The 18,782-nt window shown below is 46.9% G+C and overlaps 1 protein-coding gene across 1 annotated transcript in view; it reads right to left on the bottom strand.

Annotated features, from left to right (window-relative positions):
* efr3a (EFR3 homolog A (S. cerevisiae)) overlaps positions 1-18,563 on the bottom strand; it is a 125,975-nt gene extending 107,412 nt beyond the window's left edge. Inside the window, exons 1-2 of the mRNA XM_072363104.1 lie at positions 18,440-18,563; positions 18,070-18,193 (exon numbers count right to left, since the gene is read on the bottom strand). Coding sequence (XP_072219205.1) covers positions 18,070-18,079 — 10 coding nt within the window. The 5' untranslated portion in view covers positions 18,080-18,193; positions 18,440-18,563. The remainder of the gene's footprint in view (positions 1-18,069; positions 18,194-18,439) is intronic.
* Between the last annotated feature and the right edge of the window lie 219 nt (positions 18,564-18,782).

Below are 18,782 nucleotides of genomic sequence, written 5' to 3'. Positions count from 1 at the left end.
CAGCAATTCATTCGACAACACCGAGCAGGCAACAGGAGCAGGTGAGGCTATTAAAGAAGAATAGTTGGTTATTCTAACCACAAAGGGTCTCTAAATCATCCCCAAGCACTTGAAAATTAAGTTTAATTGTATATAACTCCAACTATCCATCCATTTTACTGTGGGAAATCCCTTCAGCATCTGAATTCAGCACCAAAATGTTGCAATAAAACTTCTATTTAATCCTTTATAGTTAAAGAAAAGAGGCAAAGCCTTACCTAACGCTTACCTAACCCTACCCTAACTGAGAAAAAAGGGAAAAATGTTATTTTTAAATGGAGACAAGAGCAGCAACATCTCAAAGAAAGCCTGGAAGACTGGAAGTTACAGTTATTTATCTGGAGCTGGTGAGGTTCCACATCCAGGTCAGATCAGATCTGATCAAACTCGAGTAATTATCGGTTAACCCGATGTCGGCTTCACAAGCAGAAAAACTTTACAGCATGACAAAGATAACTGAACAGGAGACGAGTGAATGTCGTGGTGTTAGAATGAGTTCCACACTTTGGAGGAATTACTGAAATGCGTTTTAACCAATGGATTCAAAGTCATTTCCGTATTTTCTGGACTATAAGTCGCACTTTTTTTTCATAGTTTGGCTGGTCCTGCGACTTATAGTCAGGTGCGACTTATACATCAAAATATATATAATTCAACATGTTTTTAAATGTTAATTCATCCTGACTGACATGAACCAAGGAATAAACATTATCTACAGCAGCTTCTTCACCCACTCTGAGGCAACAAGCTGGGAAAGTTTAGGTTTGATCATTTACACTGTAGATGTCAGAAAGCAGAGAAACTTCATTTAGATAATTAATTCATGCAAATTACGTGATTACAACCTCGACTTTTTATGAACCGATCCCAACAGAAATGACCAAACTGCTTCATTTCACCTTCTGATAACATTTCTTTGGCTCTGGTTTGAGGGTTGCTTCACCTTTTTTTTCATAGTTTGGCTGGTCCTGCGACTTATAGTCAGGTGCGACTTATACATCAAAATATCTATAATTCAACATGTTTTTAAATGTTAATTCATACTGACTGACATGAACCAAGGGGTAAACATTATCTACAGTAGCAAAGAGGACACTTTAGGCTTGTGATAACTATATGCTGCTCCTGTACCACTGAAACATTAACTTAAAGACATCCTGTTCAATCCTGAACTGCAGGTAGTAAAATATGCAGCTGAAAACGGCGATTGAGCAGCAGACAGAAAGGTTTGAGTGAGTGAGAAACTTGTGAGGGACTGGTGAAAAGCAGAGGTTAATCGTACAGCGATTAAGAAAACAAAGAAAGCTAATCGCGGGCTGAAAGCAAAATGGGCGGAGCTGGAGGAACGAGTCCACAGGTGGGAGAGGCCCAGGTTCCATCCCTGGTATCTGCCAAGGAGGGGAATATAAATGACCTCATGCAACGCAACCGCCTCTCCATCAGAGCACGGACAGGATTTTATGAAATAAATTTCTAAATAAATGCGATTTATAGCCTGGAAAATATGGAGGTTGTTTTTCTATCAGTTATAAGGTAACCAATGGCAGGAAGAAACTGGGTGTTTGTTGCTGCCAAAAGAAAAAAAAAAACTAAAATGAGTGTCAGAAAGTGCAAGTTGATGTTTGCAGCGGGTCGAGTTTTAGAAGCAGAAAATGATGATTATACTGAGTCACTGTGTTATTACAGCTCAAAAACAAGACATCTGAAGCCTTTAAGGGATGAACTGATGCAAAGCAAAGATGTTAAACAAAAGGAGACGAGAAAACAAACCAAAGAACCACCGCTGTATGAATCAAAGTCCATTAAACATCAGCAAATATTCATTTTAGAGAACACGACAGGGCAAAAGAAAGGAAGCTGATCTGGACTGAAATGGAAGCATTTTTACACACCGCTTCATTTCCAGGCTTCATCAGATGAGAAGGACTCAAACAACCAGAGGAAGAGAGCTGGTTTCACAAAAACATTTCCTTATTTTATGACTTTCTTAAATGGATGAAAGAAAAACTAAAGAGGAGAACTCGCTTAACATTCGCTTGGGAATGGATAAAAATAACATGTTGATGTGTTTGAGCCTGAAAAAGTGTTGCAAAGACAAAACAAATCTAACTTAAAGTGGAGGGTCAGACATTAACTTCCTGCTCTTTGCTTTCAGGGCTTCTGTGGCGCATCGAATCCGACCGACATCGTTCACCTGCACGTCACAAAGTACGACTGATGCAATATGACGTGTCGTAACGAAGCCTTTGCAGCAGGACACACATCCTCCTTCACCCACTCTGAGGCAACAAGCTGACAAAGTTTAGGTTGGATCATTTACACTGTAAATGTTAGAAAGGAGAGATAATTAATTCATGCAAATTACGTGATTACAACCTCAACTTCTTATGAACTGATCCCAACAGAAACTGCTTCATTTCACCTTCTGATCACATTTCTTTGGCTCTGGTTTGTGGGTCGTTTCACTTTTTTTTCATAGTTTGGCTGGTCCTGCGACTTATAGTCAGGTGCGACTTATACATCAAAATATATATAATTCAACATGTTTTTAAATGTTGATTCATACTGACTGACATAAACCAAGGGGTTAACATTATCTACAGCAGCTTCTTCACCCACTCTGAGGCAAAGAGAAAGTTTAGGTTTGATCAGTTACACTGTAGATGTCAGAAAGGAGAGAAACTTCATTTAGATAATTAATTCATGCAAATTATGTGATTACAACCTCGACTTCTTATGAACCGATCCCAACAGAAATGACCAAACTGTTTCATTTCACCTTCTGACTTTGGCTCTGGTTTGTGGGTTGCTTCACTTTCATAGTTTGGCTGGTCCTGCGACTTATAGTCAGGTGCGACTTATACATCAAAATATCTATAATTCAACATGTTTTTAATTGTTAATTCATCCTGACTGACATGAACCAAGGGGTAAACATTATCTACAGCAGCTTCTTCACCCACTCTGAGTTAACAAGCTGACAAAGTTTGGGTTTAGGCTTCTGATAACACTTCTTCTGCCGCATGGGAGGAAACTTTGGCTCTGGTTTGTGGGTGTGCTTCACATCTCAAAAGCAATTTAATTATCCGCGAAAGAACACAAAGGGAACTCGAACGCAAGAAGAAAAAAAGCTCAAAACGCGTCCAAATCGATGTACAAAGAGAGTTCAAACTATGAGCTCTTTGGCAGGAGAGGAGTGAGGTGGCTTCGGTCCAAATCATCCGATAATCAGCCAAAAATCAACAAGACTGCATCAGAAATGCAACAAGAGGAAAAAGCTCTTCACTAATGCAGAGAGCCTGATCACTGATCTCAAACAGCTTGAGCGTTCATTTACTTTAATGGCTTCTGAGACGGATGGAGCCAATCAAATCATTTTAGTGACTCGCGTGTTCATTCCCCAGCGGACGGAGCTGAAACTGGCGTTATACGAAGATATTTGCATCAAGAACGCTTTAATCACTAAACAGAATTTATATTTGAAATCAGCACGAATGTAAGCTGTGTGCAGGATAAATCCTCAAACTAATTCCTGCTTGCTCTGCTTAAAAAGGGCAGGAGCAAATGATCTTTAATATTATATAAAAGCATGGAATAAAGACACAATGAGGCTCAGATTGTCACGAATGATCTGGAACTGCATGCTGGATATAAATCCTACTTATGGTGCTAAAAGAGAGTAGAGGATCAGCTAAGCTAACATTAACCGGTTGGTCTGTTACTGTCCTTTAAGTGTTTGTTACTGCATCTCCATCTGTGCATTGTTAGTCAAAATAAACCCACTGATTAGTGTCAGAACCAGCTCATTTCACTGGACCACCATCTTTGCCCCAGTATATTTGCACAGGACTGGAATCCAGTTCCTGACTGGTGTAAAACTGCATCATTAAACGTTCAGGACGTCCTGCTGCCTCCAACCTCCTCTGTAGGAGATCACGGTCCGTGTCAGACCGGCTGAATTCACTGCACAGACGGCGTCTTATTACCGGTCGACTCGTAGTCTGAATGCGCCGATTTTCAGTCCCGGTTTCTGACCAAAGAAAGCAGCTTTGGGTTGCGGTTACCACAGAGGAAATGGGCCTGTAGTTTTCATTTTCAGGACATCAGCTGAGCAAATCTGATGAGAAAACAGCTGCATTTTGCAACCTTTCATCTGGGAGACACCAGCAGAGATGTTGGGTCCGATGCGTTATCTTAAATCTGAGAAGCTGCCGGTGGGGAGCCACTGAGGCTCAGCCCTCCGCTGGTCACGGCTCATCACTCTAAGCTCGCTGTCACCATTTCTTCCCAAGATGGAGACCCCACTTTGACCCACTCAGTGACACCAGGCGGTGAGTCCAAAGGTGCTGCCTTAAAACCGAGTCCTGCCCTCAGAGTGAGTCACCAGATCAGATACAGATCATTGTGTTATTAAATGTGGAGATGCAGCGGGGGGAGATGCAGAAGGGGGAGATGCAGCGGGGGGAGATGCAGCGGGGGGAGATGCAGCAGGTGCAGATGCAGCGGGGGGAGATGCAGCGGGGGGAGATGCAGCGGGGGGAGATGCAGCGGGGGGAGATGCAGCGGGGGGAGATGCAGCGGGGGGAGATGCAGCGGGGGGAGATGCAGCAGGGGGAGATGCAGCAGGGGGAGATGCAGCAGGGGGAGATGCAGCAGGGGGAGATGCAGCAGGGGGAGATGCAGCAGGGGGAGATGCAGCAGGGGGAGATGCAGCAGGGGGAGATGCAGAAGGGGGAGATGCAGCGGGGGGAGATGCAGCGGGGGGAGATGCAGCAGGGGGAGATGCAGCAGGGGGAGATGCAGCAGGGGGAGATGCAGCAGGGGGAGATGCAGCAGGGGGAGATGCAGCAGGGGGAGATGCAGCAGGGGGAGATGCAGCAGGGGGAGATGCAGCAGGGGGGAGATGCAGCAGGGGGGAGATGCAGCAGGTGGAGATGCAGCAGGGGGAGATGCAGCGGGTGGAGATGCAGCGGGGGGAGATGCAGCAGGGGGAGATGCAGCAGGGGGGGTTAAATAAGGTTTATAGATCCCCTTTCACTGAATGAGAATGAAGGAGAGGAGCCACACAAAATGCATGTTTTTCTGGCATTAATAACTGCTGAATGGGACTTAAAGATCTCACAGAACATCCTTTAGTTCAGATGTGTACAACATTTAATTATTTACCTAATTTTCCCCCATTCTGACATGATGCCCAGTCCTCACCTCTTCAAAATGACATCTGAGAGTTAAACAGCCGAGATTAGAAGGCCAGTGAGAGTCCTCAGAAACCCAGAGGTCCACATGTGCGCATGTGTCTTGCAGCAAAGTAGCAGGATGGATGGGAAGGACCTAATTGAGCATGAAAGGCAGCGGATGTCCTCTGGTGTTTCAGCTCAGATGCCAGTCAAACATCTGCCCGCCTGCAGCTCAAATACGGCGGCGTGACGCCCAAACAGCAGTCCTTCATGCTCAGATTCACCAGGAAACGCAGACTGTACACTGATCTGAGCACAAGGTCTCCTCAGTTAGTGGTGGAGGACTGTGATGGAGTAAAGAAATGCTTAAAACAGTGTTGCTGCTGTGCGTTTATGACAGACTTTCTCAACTTTCTACACTACAGTTACCGGGTGTTTGGACAGTGTCCTCCGGAGGGGATTGTCCCCGTTGGGCTTTTTTTGGTTGACTTTCAGGGAATTAAAAGAAGTACGGCTTTCATCAACCTACCAGAAGCAAGGTGAAGAGCAGCTGTTTGTGGGCTGCCAAAGAATTAAGCAAATGTGCCAATCACCAGCAACACAGCGACCATCTCAGCTGATTCCACTGCAACGTTTCACCCGTTTTAAGCCAAAATAGCACACTTTCCCCCTCTAATACAAGGCAGCCGACTGCTTTGGTGCACAGACTGCTCCCAAGGACGACAGATGGAGATGGCATCTGAATTAGTCAAAAAGTTATCTGGTAAAATGCTCCTGTCAGTTTCAGAGCCTTCGTGATGCAGCCACATGACCATAACTCCACATGTTTCACTGCTTCTCAGGGAAGCTTAACTCCCCATATATGAGTCTGGGGGACAGAAAACGAACCGCTGAGAGGGGATGAGGTTTGGACGCCCCTGGGTGACCTTAATCTATCTATGTGATATTGGAAAAGCTTGAGATGATGCGAGAAGGTTCCAGTTTGTGGGATTTAATGACATCTAGAGGCCCAAATTGCAAACAATTTAATTGGCATCAAACTATGATGTCGTTAAAAAGAAAAGGAAATTGTCCCACTGTGGACCAGTGCTTGGTTAGGTCCTTCTGGACTTTATCCAGCTTTTTAAATCAGGGTCATGCCAGCACAGCCATGACCTTTGTAATCTCTTTTCTCAGAACCATTTACGCTATAAACAACCATCTAAGTAGCTGCGTCTGTAGCAGCTTGATTTGATTAAGGAATATGAAGAAAAATAAATAAATCAAAGAAAAAGAGGAGGAAAGTCTTAAGTCTGGGAGCATTTCAAAGAAAAGAAAAGAGAAAATACTGCACAATGTGTCCATGTTAAAGGCAGTTAGCTTAGCACGATAGCACAACATCAATGCTGCAGCATCTCAGCAGAAAGCAGCCAGTTCACATATTGAGTTCACTGAGCGGAACATTTCACGTTGGCATTTTAATGGAAATCAGTCGGCTTGTTAGCTGAGAAGGAAGCTAGCAGAGACAAGAAGGAAGCTAGCAGAGAGCAGAAGGAAGCTAGCAGAGACAAGAAGGAAGCTAGTAGAGAACAGAAGGAGGCTAGCAGAGAACAGAAGGAGGCTAGCAGAGAACAGAAGGAGGCTAGCAGAGAACAGAAGGAAGCTAGCAGAGAACAGAAGGAAGCTAGCAGAGAACAGAAGGAAGCTAGCAGAGAACACAAGGAAGCTAGCAGAGAACACAAGGAAGCTAGCAGAGAACACAAGGAAGCTAGCAGAGAACAGAAGGAAGCTAGCAGAGAACACAAGGAAGCTAGCAGAGAGCAGAAGGAAGCTAGCAGAGAACAGAGGGAAGCTAGCAGAGAACAGAAGGAGGCTAGCAGAGAACAGAAGGAAGCTAGCAGAGAACAGAAAGAAGCTAGCAGAGAACACAAGGAAGCTAGCAGAGAGCAGAAGGAAGCGGTTCATGTTAAGACACCTGAGCTTTTTTCCATTTAAATGCGAAAGCATTTCTGATCCGATTTAATTAATCGACAGAATACTCAATTACCTCATTGATGGTTTGCTGCAGCGATAGATATAAATTAAAATAAATAAATAAATACAATTTAAAAATAAATAAATAAATTTAAAAATAATAAATAAATAAATTTAAAAATAAATAAATAAATCACAGCTCTTTTAAGTTCTGACCCAAACAGCAAATGAATGAAAACAAACATCTTTCAGAGAAGATTTGAGCAAATCCTACACAAAGACTTCAGCTGCTGATTACTGCTGCCGGGGCGCTTTAAGGCTCAGAGGCTGCAGCCCGGCCCGGGTCGACCCGCGGCCCTCTGCTGCACGTCTGCCTCCTTTCCTGTCCGACATGCAAAGGCCACCGGAGACAAAAACTTGAAAAAGATAATAATAATGCTGCAGCTGCTGAGGTGACAGTACAGAACAACCAGTCACACCAAAACCAGCAGTGTCATAAATCATCAGCATCCTTCCACCGCTCCGGTTGCTCTGTTAAGCTGAGGCAGACGGCCGATTGGCCGGCCTCAGCCGTTCTCACGCCATGTGAAGGCTTGTACCAACACGCAGCCCTGGACTCCGTCAGCTTTCCTCACTCCATCACTGTCTCACACACAAACCCGATCCCAGGGGGGGACGGCGAGCTGGGATGCATACAAACACGGGAGGCACAGATTAAAAGCTGCCCCCTACCTGAGTCGTTGTTCTCCGAATCCATCTTGTTGGAGGCGAAACGAGACGGCCTGCCAGGTGGACCTCGACTCCTCTGCGTTTCCACCCCGGCGCTCTCTCAGCGCCGCCCCCCCTCACACGCTGACACTCATCAGTGACCTTGCAGTGTTTGTGTTTCGCCCTCGCCGACAGCAGCAGCTGCTGAGAGCTGCAGAGTCGAGTCCAAACGGCCGAAACACTCAACCAACCTCAGCACCGAGGGCCAGGAGAGGATGTTTTAATCAGCCTGATTGGAGAAAAACTGCAGCTTCACTGAGACGGACTCCTCGTGTGAAGGAATTGAACATGTGTGGGCCTCCGTGGTTATCTAACAGCTTTTAAGAGAGTGAGGACTAATTTTAGAGCTGAAACATGAGAAATCTCTCCCTGGTTTTTAGCTGACACAGCGAGCTTCTAACTACAGAAAAATCTCTGCAGAGAAACAGCAGCACGCTCTCACATCTGATTTAAAACGACTGTCGCAGAGCTCAGTGACAAACCAGCACAGTTCGGTGAACACAGCAGAGGCTGAGGAAGTCCAAATCACCGCATTACAAACAGTACGTTACCTATTGATATCAATCTGTGTTAAAGTCTGAGTCATCTCTCTTTTCTTTAGGTTTTCCTTCCAAGCAGCAGAGTTTCCTGAAGGTCTTTCAGAGTTTCTCTTTGGACATTTTTTCTGCTTTTTCACTCATTTTCAGTCCTTGCACCTGAACTCTGACTCATTCAGGCAGAAAAAAGGCTCCTAACTCAAGGGATGAACCAGTGTTGTGTCGACACAGAACAGACAACTTAGCAAAGAAGCCATTTTAAACTGGATCTTTAGGCACTTTGTCACAAAGACACATCATTTGTTCCCATTTCTTTAGCTGCATCTATGAAAAACAGCAAAGAAAACACAGTTTGACAGACAGAAAATAGGATTTCTGCAGCAACAAGGTGATTCCCAAAGAGCTATTAGCTGAAAACTTGGCATATCTCAGCATGGTGTGCAGTGTGTCCTTAAAGCATTTGAGGAAACTGGACAAGTGGAGGACAAAAGAAGAAGTGTCAGGCCTAAAAAACTATCTCCAGCAGATGAACAGGATCTGAAAGTGATGTCCTTAAGAAAGAGGAAAAAATCCAGCTGTGACCTGACAGGACCTGAGAGATGCATCTGGACCTTCAGCTGATCCATCTACTGTTGGCCCAAGCCTCATCAGAAATGGGCTCCATGGAAGGGTGGCTGTCAAGAAGCCATTCTTAAGGAAGGGAAACAGGGAGAAAAGGCTGAGCTGTGCCAAATGACACAAGAAGTGGACTGAAAATCAGTGGCAACAGGTCTTATGGAGGGATGAATCCTCCCCAGAGCCCGGACCTCAACATTATTGAAGCAGTGTGGGATCATCTGACAGAGAACGGAACAAAAGGCAGCCCACATCCAAAGAAGAGCTTTGGGATGTCCTTCAAGGAGCCTGGAGAACTATTCACATCAGTGCAACGATGCCTTGGCTCATGGAGGGTTTTTACAGGTCAGGTTAAATATCATGAGTGAAATGAGCCGGTCTTAAAGACACAGATTCAGCTGCAGCTGAAGTTCAACAAACAAAGAGTAATAAACTAAGCTCTAAACATGGCATTTCTTTGGGCTGCACCCTGCCTTTTGCTTCACGATGGCTGGGTTAGGCTCCAGTCTAAAGTCCTGATCTGTGCCTTATTGTTTGTGCTGCCAGGCTCAGATTCGTCTCCGGTCACAGCCTGCAGACATTCTTTTCACAGACTTCCCAAACAGCATTTCATATCCAAAAAAGGACAGACTGCAGAGGCATCAGGGAGGTGGAGGTGGGCGGTATCTGCGCCGGTGCTGTGCTCTGAAACCTAAAGCACGGAGAGCCCGACGTCATCTTCACATCTGCTGCTCTCCACTTTCCTTCATGTCAGAAATGCTGCATCTCAGAGTGAGATACTGACAGATAAAGGTGGCTCAGCAGCTCCTTTCTGTGCCACAAACAGAGAAGAGAGAGGCTGCAGCTCAATCCAGCAGCAAGGCACACGTGAAGCACAGCAAAGCGTTCTGATCCTGGGGAAATGTGAACAGGTCAGACTGACACGAAGCTGAAAGTCAGGAATTTTATCTCAAATGCAGGCGAGTGAATGTCAGCAGTTCCCCTTCAGCTGAAGGAACCAAATCTCAGTCCCACTGGTGAACATTTCCATGTGTAGAGGCGATCCGAGTCTCATGAAGAACTTTTTAAAATGATCATTTTCTCCCAGGAGCAAAACTGAAGTTTTGTAACTGAAGGAAAGAAGCCGTGAAGCTGCTTTGATGCGAGGACAGACGACGCCGCAGGGCTGTTTTAAACCACCCTTTGACCCCCGCTGGGATGTGTTTTTACAGGGAATGCAGCTACAACCAGGACATCTGCAGCATCAAGTCAGCTCCAGAAATCTGTGACCTTTGGCAACAATCTTTACGTGACACAAGAATAAACTCAATCATTTCTGTGTCAATCCCACCGAATTCGGATGTAATCGAGCTTCATAAAACCGGACCGACACACCTCCATAATGCAGTCGAGCGTCGGCTCAACAAGACTCTGTTCATGCTCCAGATCTCCATCTTTTAGGAAAAACAGTCAAATGTATAATAATCTGCTCTCATTCACATGTTTTTCTGTTTCTTTGGTCAGAAACTGGGACTAAAATCAGCCGATGGTCACATGAAGCGTTCCCAGACCGTCGCTCTGCTCTAATAAAATCCTGATTTTATAACCTCAGCCTCTTCTGACAGAATCACCGTTCAGGTGACTTAAAGACAGCGTCTGTGCAGTGAAAGTCCACCACATGCATACTTCTGTCAGGAGCTGCATTCCCCACCATACTGGGGTGAGGTCCCTGATCCCTGAAGCAGGTTTATGATCAGAAACCACTGAAATAAAACCACAAATAGCTGCTGCAGCAGATTATAAAGCTAAGAAATGTTTCATTCTGAGCAGCCGGAGTCCTTTTCACAAACCAACTGCGGCTTATCGGCGAGAGAAACCCGCCGCCATGACATCGATGCACATTAAACGCACGCCAGGCAAAGCCAGGCAACCAATCAGAATCTGACAGGAAGTGAAGCAGAAGCAGAACCTGAAACGTCATCTTTGTTCAGCTCTGCATTTGAGTCCTTTAGAAAACGTTTTCAACCATTTCTTAACTTTAAAAAAGGCTTCGCTTGACTGGCGCTTTGCAAACCATTTGATCCGAAACATTCAAAGAAATGATCCCACAAAGTCCTAATTTAAGCCAAAATGTTTCATGCTTCCCCATCAAAGTGCTCCACTTCACTTCAGTTGCTTTGATTCGGTCGTTCTTACGTTGCACAGCGGTGCTCTGAGGCTAATCTGCATGCAGCAGCGTCTTCTATCCCAGGGAAAAACACGCAGGTACCGACCCTTTCGCATGCTGCCGTCGTCCTGTTACAGGAGGAAGGTAAATCCTGCCCAAAGAGCTGAAAAGCAGCAAGCTGAGCGTCGCACAACAAGCACACGAAGATGAAAGCTTCCCCCGACTGCAAAGATGCATCGGGCCGAGGAAACAGAGGGAGGCGCGTCTCCTTTGAAGTTATATTTAGGCCAAAATCCTTCTTTGCAGAACAAACCGTCTTCTACTCTGAATGCAAATCGCAGCCAACAACTGAGGGGGGAACCGTCCAAAGAGCACAGGAAGCTCTGCATATGCATCAAAACAGCCCAGCGTTTGATTGACTTTGATTCCAACTGGATTGCAAATACTCGTGATCCACCTGGGACACAGATGCATGCTGGGCCACTGGTTTCCGATCGGATTCAACTTTGAAGATCTGAACCAACAAAAGCCTTTTGCTGCAGGTGGTACACATCCAATTAAAGCACATTTAGGCCCACTGTGAAGCAGGTCCAACACGACGGAAATGGAAAGTAACCTTTGAGATGGAGCAGCTGAGGGCGGCTGGGTTTAAAAAAAAAATGTTGATTCATTTCCTTTTATTACTGCGATGTGTAAGGATCAATAAGCAGTGGTTTTATGTGGTGTAATCCATCATCTTTTCAAGTTTATGAAGCCAGAAGGTAAAAGAGTCCGTCTTAAGTTGGTCAATTTACATCATCGTCTTTTAAAGGATGTGAAAGCAGCAGGAACTATTTCTCCCATAGACTCAAACTAAGAGCCTGTAAACGGGATCGCCATGAGAGCGCAGATTCAAGGCACTTCTCAGTGGAGAAGGCACTTTATTTCTGAAACAGGAGGCCATCTTCTGTGTCAAAACAATTGGTGACAATGACTCTGAGGCACAGAGGGTCTTAAACAGGGTCTTAGAGGCAGTTTAAGCTGTCGATAGCCAAAAGAAAGTCCACCAAAGGTAATAGATTCTGCAAATCTGCCTCTGAAGAAAGGGATCAATGTCTCAGCTGCCACCAGAAGAAATAATCACAGAATATATACACATGACATATTACACTGTGACATTACTTATTGAACAAAGAGAAAGACACCAGCAGTGAGCTGAGAGAAGCAGCTGCTGCTGCCCATCAATCTGGGAAGGGTTATAAGGCCATTTCCAAACTATCTGGAGTCCATCGTTCTACAGAGAGAAAGATTATTCACAAGTGGAAAACATTCAGGACAGCTGTCAATCTTCCCAGGAGTGGACGTCCCAGCAAGTTCACCCCAAGGTGAAAAAGCCCAGAGCTACATCTCAGACTCTACAGGCCTCAGTTAGCATGTTAAAGGTTAAAGGTCACCCCAAGGTGAAAAAGCCCAGAGCTACATCTCAGACTCTACAGGCCTCAGTTAGCATGCTAAAGGTTAAAGGTCACCCCAAGGTGAAGAAGCCCAGAGCTACATCTCAGACTCTACAGGCCTCAGTTAGCATGTTAAAGGTTAAAGGTCACCCCAAGGTGAAAAAGCCCAGAGCTACATCTCAGACTCTACAGGCCTCAGTTAGCATGTTAAAGGTTAAAGGTCACCCCAAGGTGAAAAAGCCCAGAGCTACATCTCAGACTCTACAGGCCTCAGTTAGCATGTTAAAGGTTAAAGGTCACCCCAAGGTGAAAAAGCCCAGAGCTACATCTCAGACTCTACAGGCCTCAGTTAGCATGTTAAAGGTTAAAGGTCACGACAGCACAGTTAGAAAAAGGCTGAACAAGGAGGGCTTGTTTGAAGTTCACCCCAAGGTCAAACAGGAGATTACTCCTCAACAACAACCTTTAAATTATCAGTATAAAGCAATTCCAAAAGCCTCCAAATGTAGGATTATTTTGTCCAGTCATGTGTTTGAAGTTATTTTGCGTTTCTTGAATATCTTACTTATGCTTTATGATATATTCCACCTTCCCTCTGCTTATCGGAGGTCGGGTCGTGGAGGTTACCGGTCCTCCGGGGGGACCCCGAGGCGTTCCCAGACCGGATGGGATGCATCACCCCTCCAGGGAGGCCTGGCTCTGCCCCGGGGGGGGGGGGGGGGCAGATGAACCACCTCAGCTGAGTCCTTTAAATGCAGAGGAGCAGCGCCATCATTACTGCTGACGAAGCCCGACTCCATGACCCAACGTCTCCCTGCCGCTTCTCACCAAGTAAGATTTGAAAATGGAAATTGGTTATTCGAGGCCTTTCCTTTAAGTCATTCCGTTCGTTTCTTGTTTTTTTTTTTTAAATTTCCATTTCTACCGGGCCTTTATCCTGCCGTTGCTACGACAACCTAATTTCCCTTCAGGATGAATCGTCACGTTTCAGGCGACATCACTTCGTTCTGCTTTGGTAAACATTTGGGTTTTTAGGCGGCACTTTAAGGCTGGAAGGTCTCTGCAGGATAGCGGTACCAGAAAAGTAAAGTATCCTCCCCAGCAGGAGGGCTTCCATCCAGCCACATATTTATATCTGCTTAACTGACTGTTCGCTCGGTCTGCAGCAGCAGCAGCAGAGTGACGGCAGCGCCGGGTTTGTCCTACATAATGACTTAATTGAGGTGGTTAACACTTTAGGATAATGAGAGCCTCTAGACCTCAGCAGACCCAGGAGTGCGAGCTGGGAAATGGAGCACACACACATCTACGAACACACAAACAGACAATCAGCTTCGGTTATAAATAACGGCTCTTAATGCAGCCGAGTCGTCCGCTCCCGTCTCTGTAAGACTCCACTTTAACCTTCGGTCATCAATAACGAATGTTCGGCCTTAGAGTCGGGGGTGCAAAGAGAACCGGAACATAAAGAGGTTCTCAGCCAGAGCTCAACATGACTGAAGCAGAGTCTGCTGCAGCTGTTGTCTGCAGATCAGATGCTACGAGCCAAACTGTGGTGTTTATTTCACGCCTCAAACTGTTCATCAACAGAATTAGAGTTACAGTTCAGGTGAAATTAGACTGAGTCGTCTTCTCAGTCAGCAGCTGTCACCTCGGGCTCAAACCCGACTGGCTCTGGGCTCTACTGACGGCTGAAAAAGGAAAAATAAAGACAGAGAACATCCATCCATCCACTGGTCTGCTGTGTACCCGTCCACATCATCAACATGTTCAAACAAACTCAAACGTTCAGCCTCCCATCAGGGATCAATGCTGAAGGCGTCACATTACAGCTAATGGAATCAGCACTTTACCACTGGGAGTAATTACAGGGCTGCAGACGGGAGGCCCGCCGGGACGCAGACGGGAGGCCCGCCGGGACGCAGACGGGAGGCCCGCCGGGACGCAGACGGGAAGCCCGCCGGGACGCAGACGGGAAGCCCGCCGGGACGCAGACGGGAAGCCTGCAGAGACGCAGACGGGAGGCCCGCCGGGACGCAGACGGGAGGCTCGCCGGGATGCAGACGGGAAGCCCGCCGGGACGCAGACGGGAGGCCCGCCGGGACGCAGACGGGAGGCCCGCCGGGACGCAGACGGGAAGCCCGCCGGGACGCAGACGGGAAGCCCGCCGGGACGCAGACGGGAAGCCTGCAGAGACGCAGACGGGAGGCCCGCCGGGACGCAGACGGGAGGCTCGCCGGGATGCAGACGGGAAGCCCGCCGGGACGCAGACGGGAGGCTCGCCGGGAAGCCCGCCGGGACGCAGACGGGAAGCCCGCCGGGACGCAGACGGGAAGCCCGCCGGGACGCAGACGGGAGGCCCGCCGGGACGCAGACGGGAAGCCCGCCGGGACGCAGACGGGAAGCCCGCCGGGACGCAGACGGGAAGCCTGCAGAGACGCAGACGGGAGGCCCGCCGGGACGCAGACGGGAGGCTCGCCGGGATGCAGACGGGAAGCCCGCCGGGACGCAGACGGGAGGCCCGCCGGGACGCAGACGGGAGGCCCGCCGGGACGCAGACGGGAAGCCCGCCGGGACGCAGACGGGAAGCCCGCCGGGACGCAGACGGGAAGCCTGCAGAGACGCAGACGGGAGGCCCGCCGGGACGCAGACGGGAGGCTCGCCGGGATGCAGACGGGAAGCCCGCCGGGACGCAGACGGGAGGCCCGCCGGGACGCAGACGGGAAGCCCGCCGGGACGCAGACGGGAGGCCCGCCGGGACGCAGACGGGAGGCCCGCCGGGACGCAGACGGGTGGCCTGCTGGGACACAGCCTCCTTGGAGCAGATGCTGTCTGCAGCAAAGCGACAGCATCCAGACACATCAGCAGCCTGAAACGCAACCTCCACAGCATAATGAGGGAGGGTTTTTGGGCTCCAGATTCTCATTTATCATCCGAAATGTCTCAGCGGCCAAGTGGGACTTCAGGAGTGAAACAATCAGCGAACGGCAGCCGATACCTGCCATGGCAGCCGATACCTGCCACGGCAGCCGATACCTGCCGCAGCAGCCGCTGGAGGAGAGGAAAGGCGAGGGCACCAAAAGTCCAGCGTTCCCAAAATAGAAACAGACACGACAGCAAGCAAACAGAGGCTCTCTGAAGCCGGGGATCATGACTTTATTTGTGCAACGCTCCATTTTATAGATCTTAAACAGATTTTACCATTTAAGCAGCACGTTTTTAGTGTCACGGGGAAAACAGTCGTTTCACAAAGAATGCATGAATTTCACAAAATTCATGCAAATGTCATCAGGAAACTTCAAAGATACAGTCCAGTTCAAGCCCAAAGCAGGTCCTCTCAGCGCTTCTGAACATGTTTTAGCTGCATTACATCACATTTACAGCATTTTCACGTCATGTAAACTGGCTGCAGGTTACAGAAGTCACAGTTTCACCAACATAACGTTGTGTTTTAGCCCAGAAAGAGACTTTACTGGGATCCTGCTACATTTTAAGCACCCTGGAGTGAAACTGCATCGTAACGACATCTTTTCAGCAGATTTCTAATTAATGCACACGAGTTTTATTGTGTGCAGATAAAAACATTCCCTCCTCTGATCTGAAGTGTGCAGAGATGCTGTTTCGCCTGCAGCCTGCAGTGTTTTTACGACACTTTTTATTACCCGCTTTGCCCAACTGGAACCTCTGTTTAAGTTTAAAGTATAAAGAAAGGATGAGAACCCCCCCCCATGCTGTGTGGTGCAAAAGGCTCATTTCAGGTACTAAATTACCAGAACAATTATCAGAACAAGATAACTCCTCCAAGGCTGAGAGAAAAGATCAGCATCAAAGGTTAATCCTTCGTAAATTTGTGTCGGTATAATAAAGCCACACTTTATTCCTTCATATAAACCAAGACTCGACACTCTTCTGTTCGAGAAGAAAAGAAGCTGAGCGGTGACGCAGTGAAAGAGGATGAAAAAGCACAAAAAAAAAAGTGTTAAAGTGACCCACTTGTCAGATTTCCCCTGAGAACACGAGGCTTCCCTGCAGCGTTTATCCACCTCCCAAAAGTCTATTATTCTCCAGTCATGAACTACAAACCAGGGTGTGTCCGGCTGAAGGCCGATGACACACTCGCCGGATGATTTAACGTTGCACAAGGGAGGAGTTCAAACTGATTTCTGTTTTGGACCAACTTTAAAATACTCGCCATCTTGCTTATTAGTTCCCCAGATGTGTGCAGATGTGGTCGCATCAAACCTCTGCAGTGAGGAGTTTCTCATAAGAAGATCTATAATCTACAACATGTTCGCTGTCATTTAATTTCTCTGGTTTAGTTAGTTTATTCTCCTTATTAGCTCCTGATCATAAAGAGCTAACTGGGGTCTTATCGGCAGGGTTAGCACATCTGTGATTAGCAGACAACTCGCTCCATCACCAGAGCAACAAAAACAGAAATAAACGCCAAACAGAGAATAAAAAGCTCAGTCACAGCATGTTTCATGCTGAGGATTGCTTCAGCCGAGCACCACTGTTGACTGGTTAGTTCCTCACAGAGAGAAAGTGAAAGCTAATTAAAAGCCCGTTTTGTGCCAAAATCTAATAAATAGCAACCTCCAAATGCATTCAGTGGTGTTTATCTTATGCACTCATACACCATGAGTCACCATATGAGTCACTACATTGACTATAAAACGTGTTTTAACCTTGAAACTCATCACAAATACGTTTTTTTTTCAGCTCACAGTGGACAGATATGTAGAAATGAGGTGTAGAAGCTGATAGCAAAGTCTGAAAGTGATAACACTGTCAGAAAGTTCAAATTCAGGGTCTGTTCTTAGAAAAGAGACCCTCAGGGCAGGCAGGAACACAACCTGGCATCAAAACAGACCGATACTGGGGCAGAACCACACAGATAAAGAGGAACCACAAACAAGAACAAAGAAGAAAAAGCCGATGCAAACGCTGACATGGACATTTAGAAAAATTATAACAGCAGGCGGTCAATCACTTTACTGATCTAAATATAAAAACACTATAGCATGTGTTGTCTTATAGGTTTTACTGGTAAAGTTTTGGCTTTTAAACCTTGTTTTGGTTATAAAATGTTAGAATTTTTCTCTATTTTCACTTAGAACAGGTTTTACTTATTGACATCAGGTTATCAACTGTTTAATATCGTTGTATTTCATTAATAAAATCGCTAACTTGTCGATTGACAGGTGAAACTTTCAAATCCCACACTCAACCTGTGACCATAAACGCACCACTGCACTTTTTTTAACTTCAATCCTGTTGTCATAATTAGCCCAAATCAGTGACATTAAACGCATCACACACACATTCAACATATGGTTTATTTCTTCAGGGTGGCCGCGCACACACTCACAGTCACTGTCACACTCTCACGCGCATCTTACCGGCGGGCATTGTGGTGCAAATGTGCCGCAGTCCGTCTGTGTGCCGAGCAGCGATTGATCCGAGGTTCGTCAGTTAGCCTCCATGTAGCTTCTCCAGCCGTTACGCTTCACCTGGCGACGGACTCTGAAACACCAAATCACCTGTTTGTAGCCGCTTCACACGACACATTCAAGGGCCGGTGTGCGTGAGAACACGGCGACAGACAGTTTCATTCACGGGCTAAAGCTGTCCGCTGTGACACTAAGCAGCAACCCTGAAAACACACCGACCTGTCCGGGAGGATTTAGCCGAGAAGCTAACGACTAACGTCCCGCACAGCGGAGGGTTAACGGACACACACACCGACGTTAATGACACCAGTGGACATACCTGTAGGTAAACAGCAGCGGGGTACATTAACTCCTACACATTACTACAGTGCTTCCTGCTTTACGGTGACAGACAACACGGAAGTGTGTGCTGCGGCAGATCCAAAAAAAAACACCCCTGCTCCGGTTCAACATATGCTGCCTGAGAAGGGCGACAACCGGCCGGGGACACGGCTAATTATAGCCGCCTGCGGCAAGGTGCGCCCTCACCTGAACCGGCAAAATACACACCTATGAGTTCTCTTTACTTCCAGAAGTTACTGGGAATGTGTCACGAGCAACTTCATGTTTCATGTGAGGAGTTCACAAAATTAATTATGTGGAGATTTATCACATAAGAGGCA

This window comes from Leuresthes tenuis, unplaced genomic scaffold (genome assembly GCF_036924035.1).
Source record: "Leuresthes tenuis unplaced genomic scaffold, fLeuTen1.0.hap1 SCAF_14, whole genome shotgun sequence".
Classification (NCBI taxonomy): domain Eukaryota; kingdom Metazoa; phylum Chordata; class Actinopteri; order Atheriniformes; family Atherinopsidae; genus Leuresthes; species Leuresthes tenuis.
The sequence above is the reverse complement of the archived record's forward strand: the minus strand, read 5'-3'. Positions and strand labels throughout refer to the sequence as shown.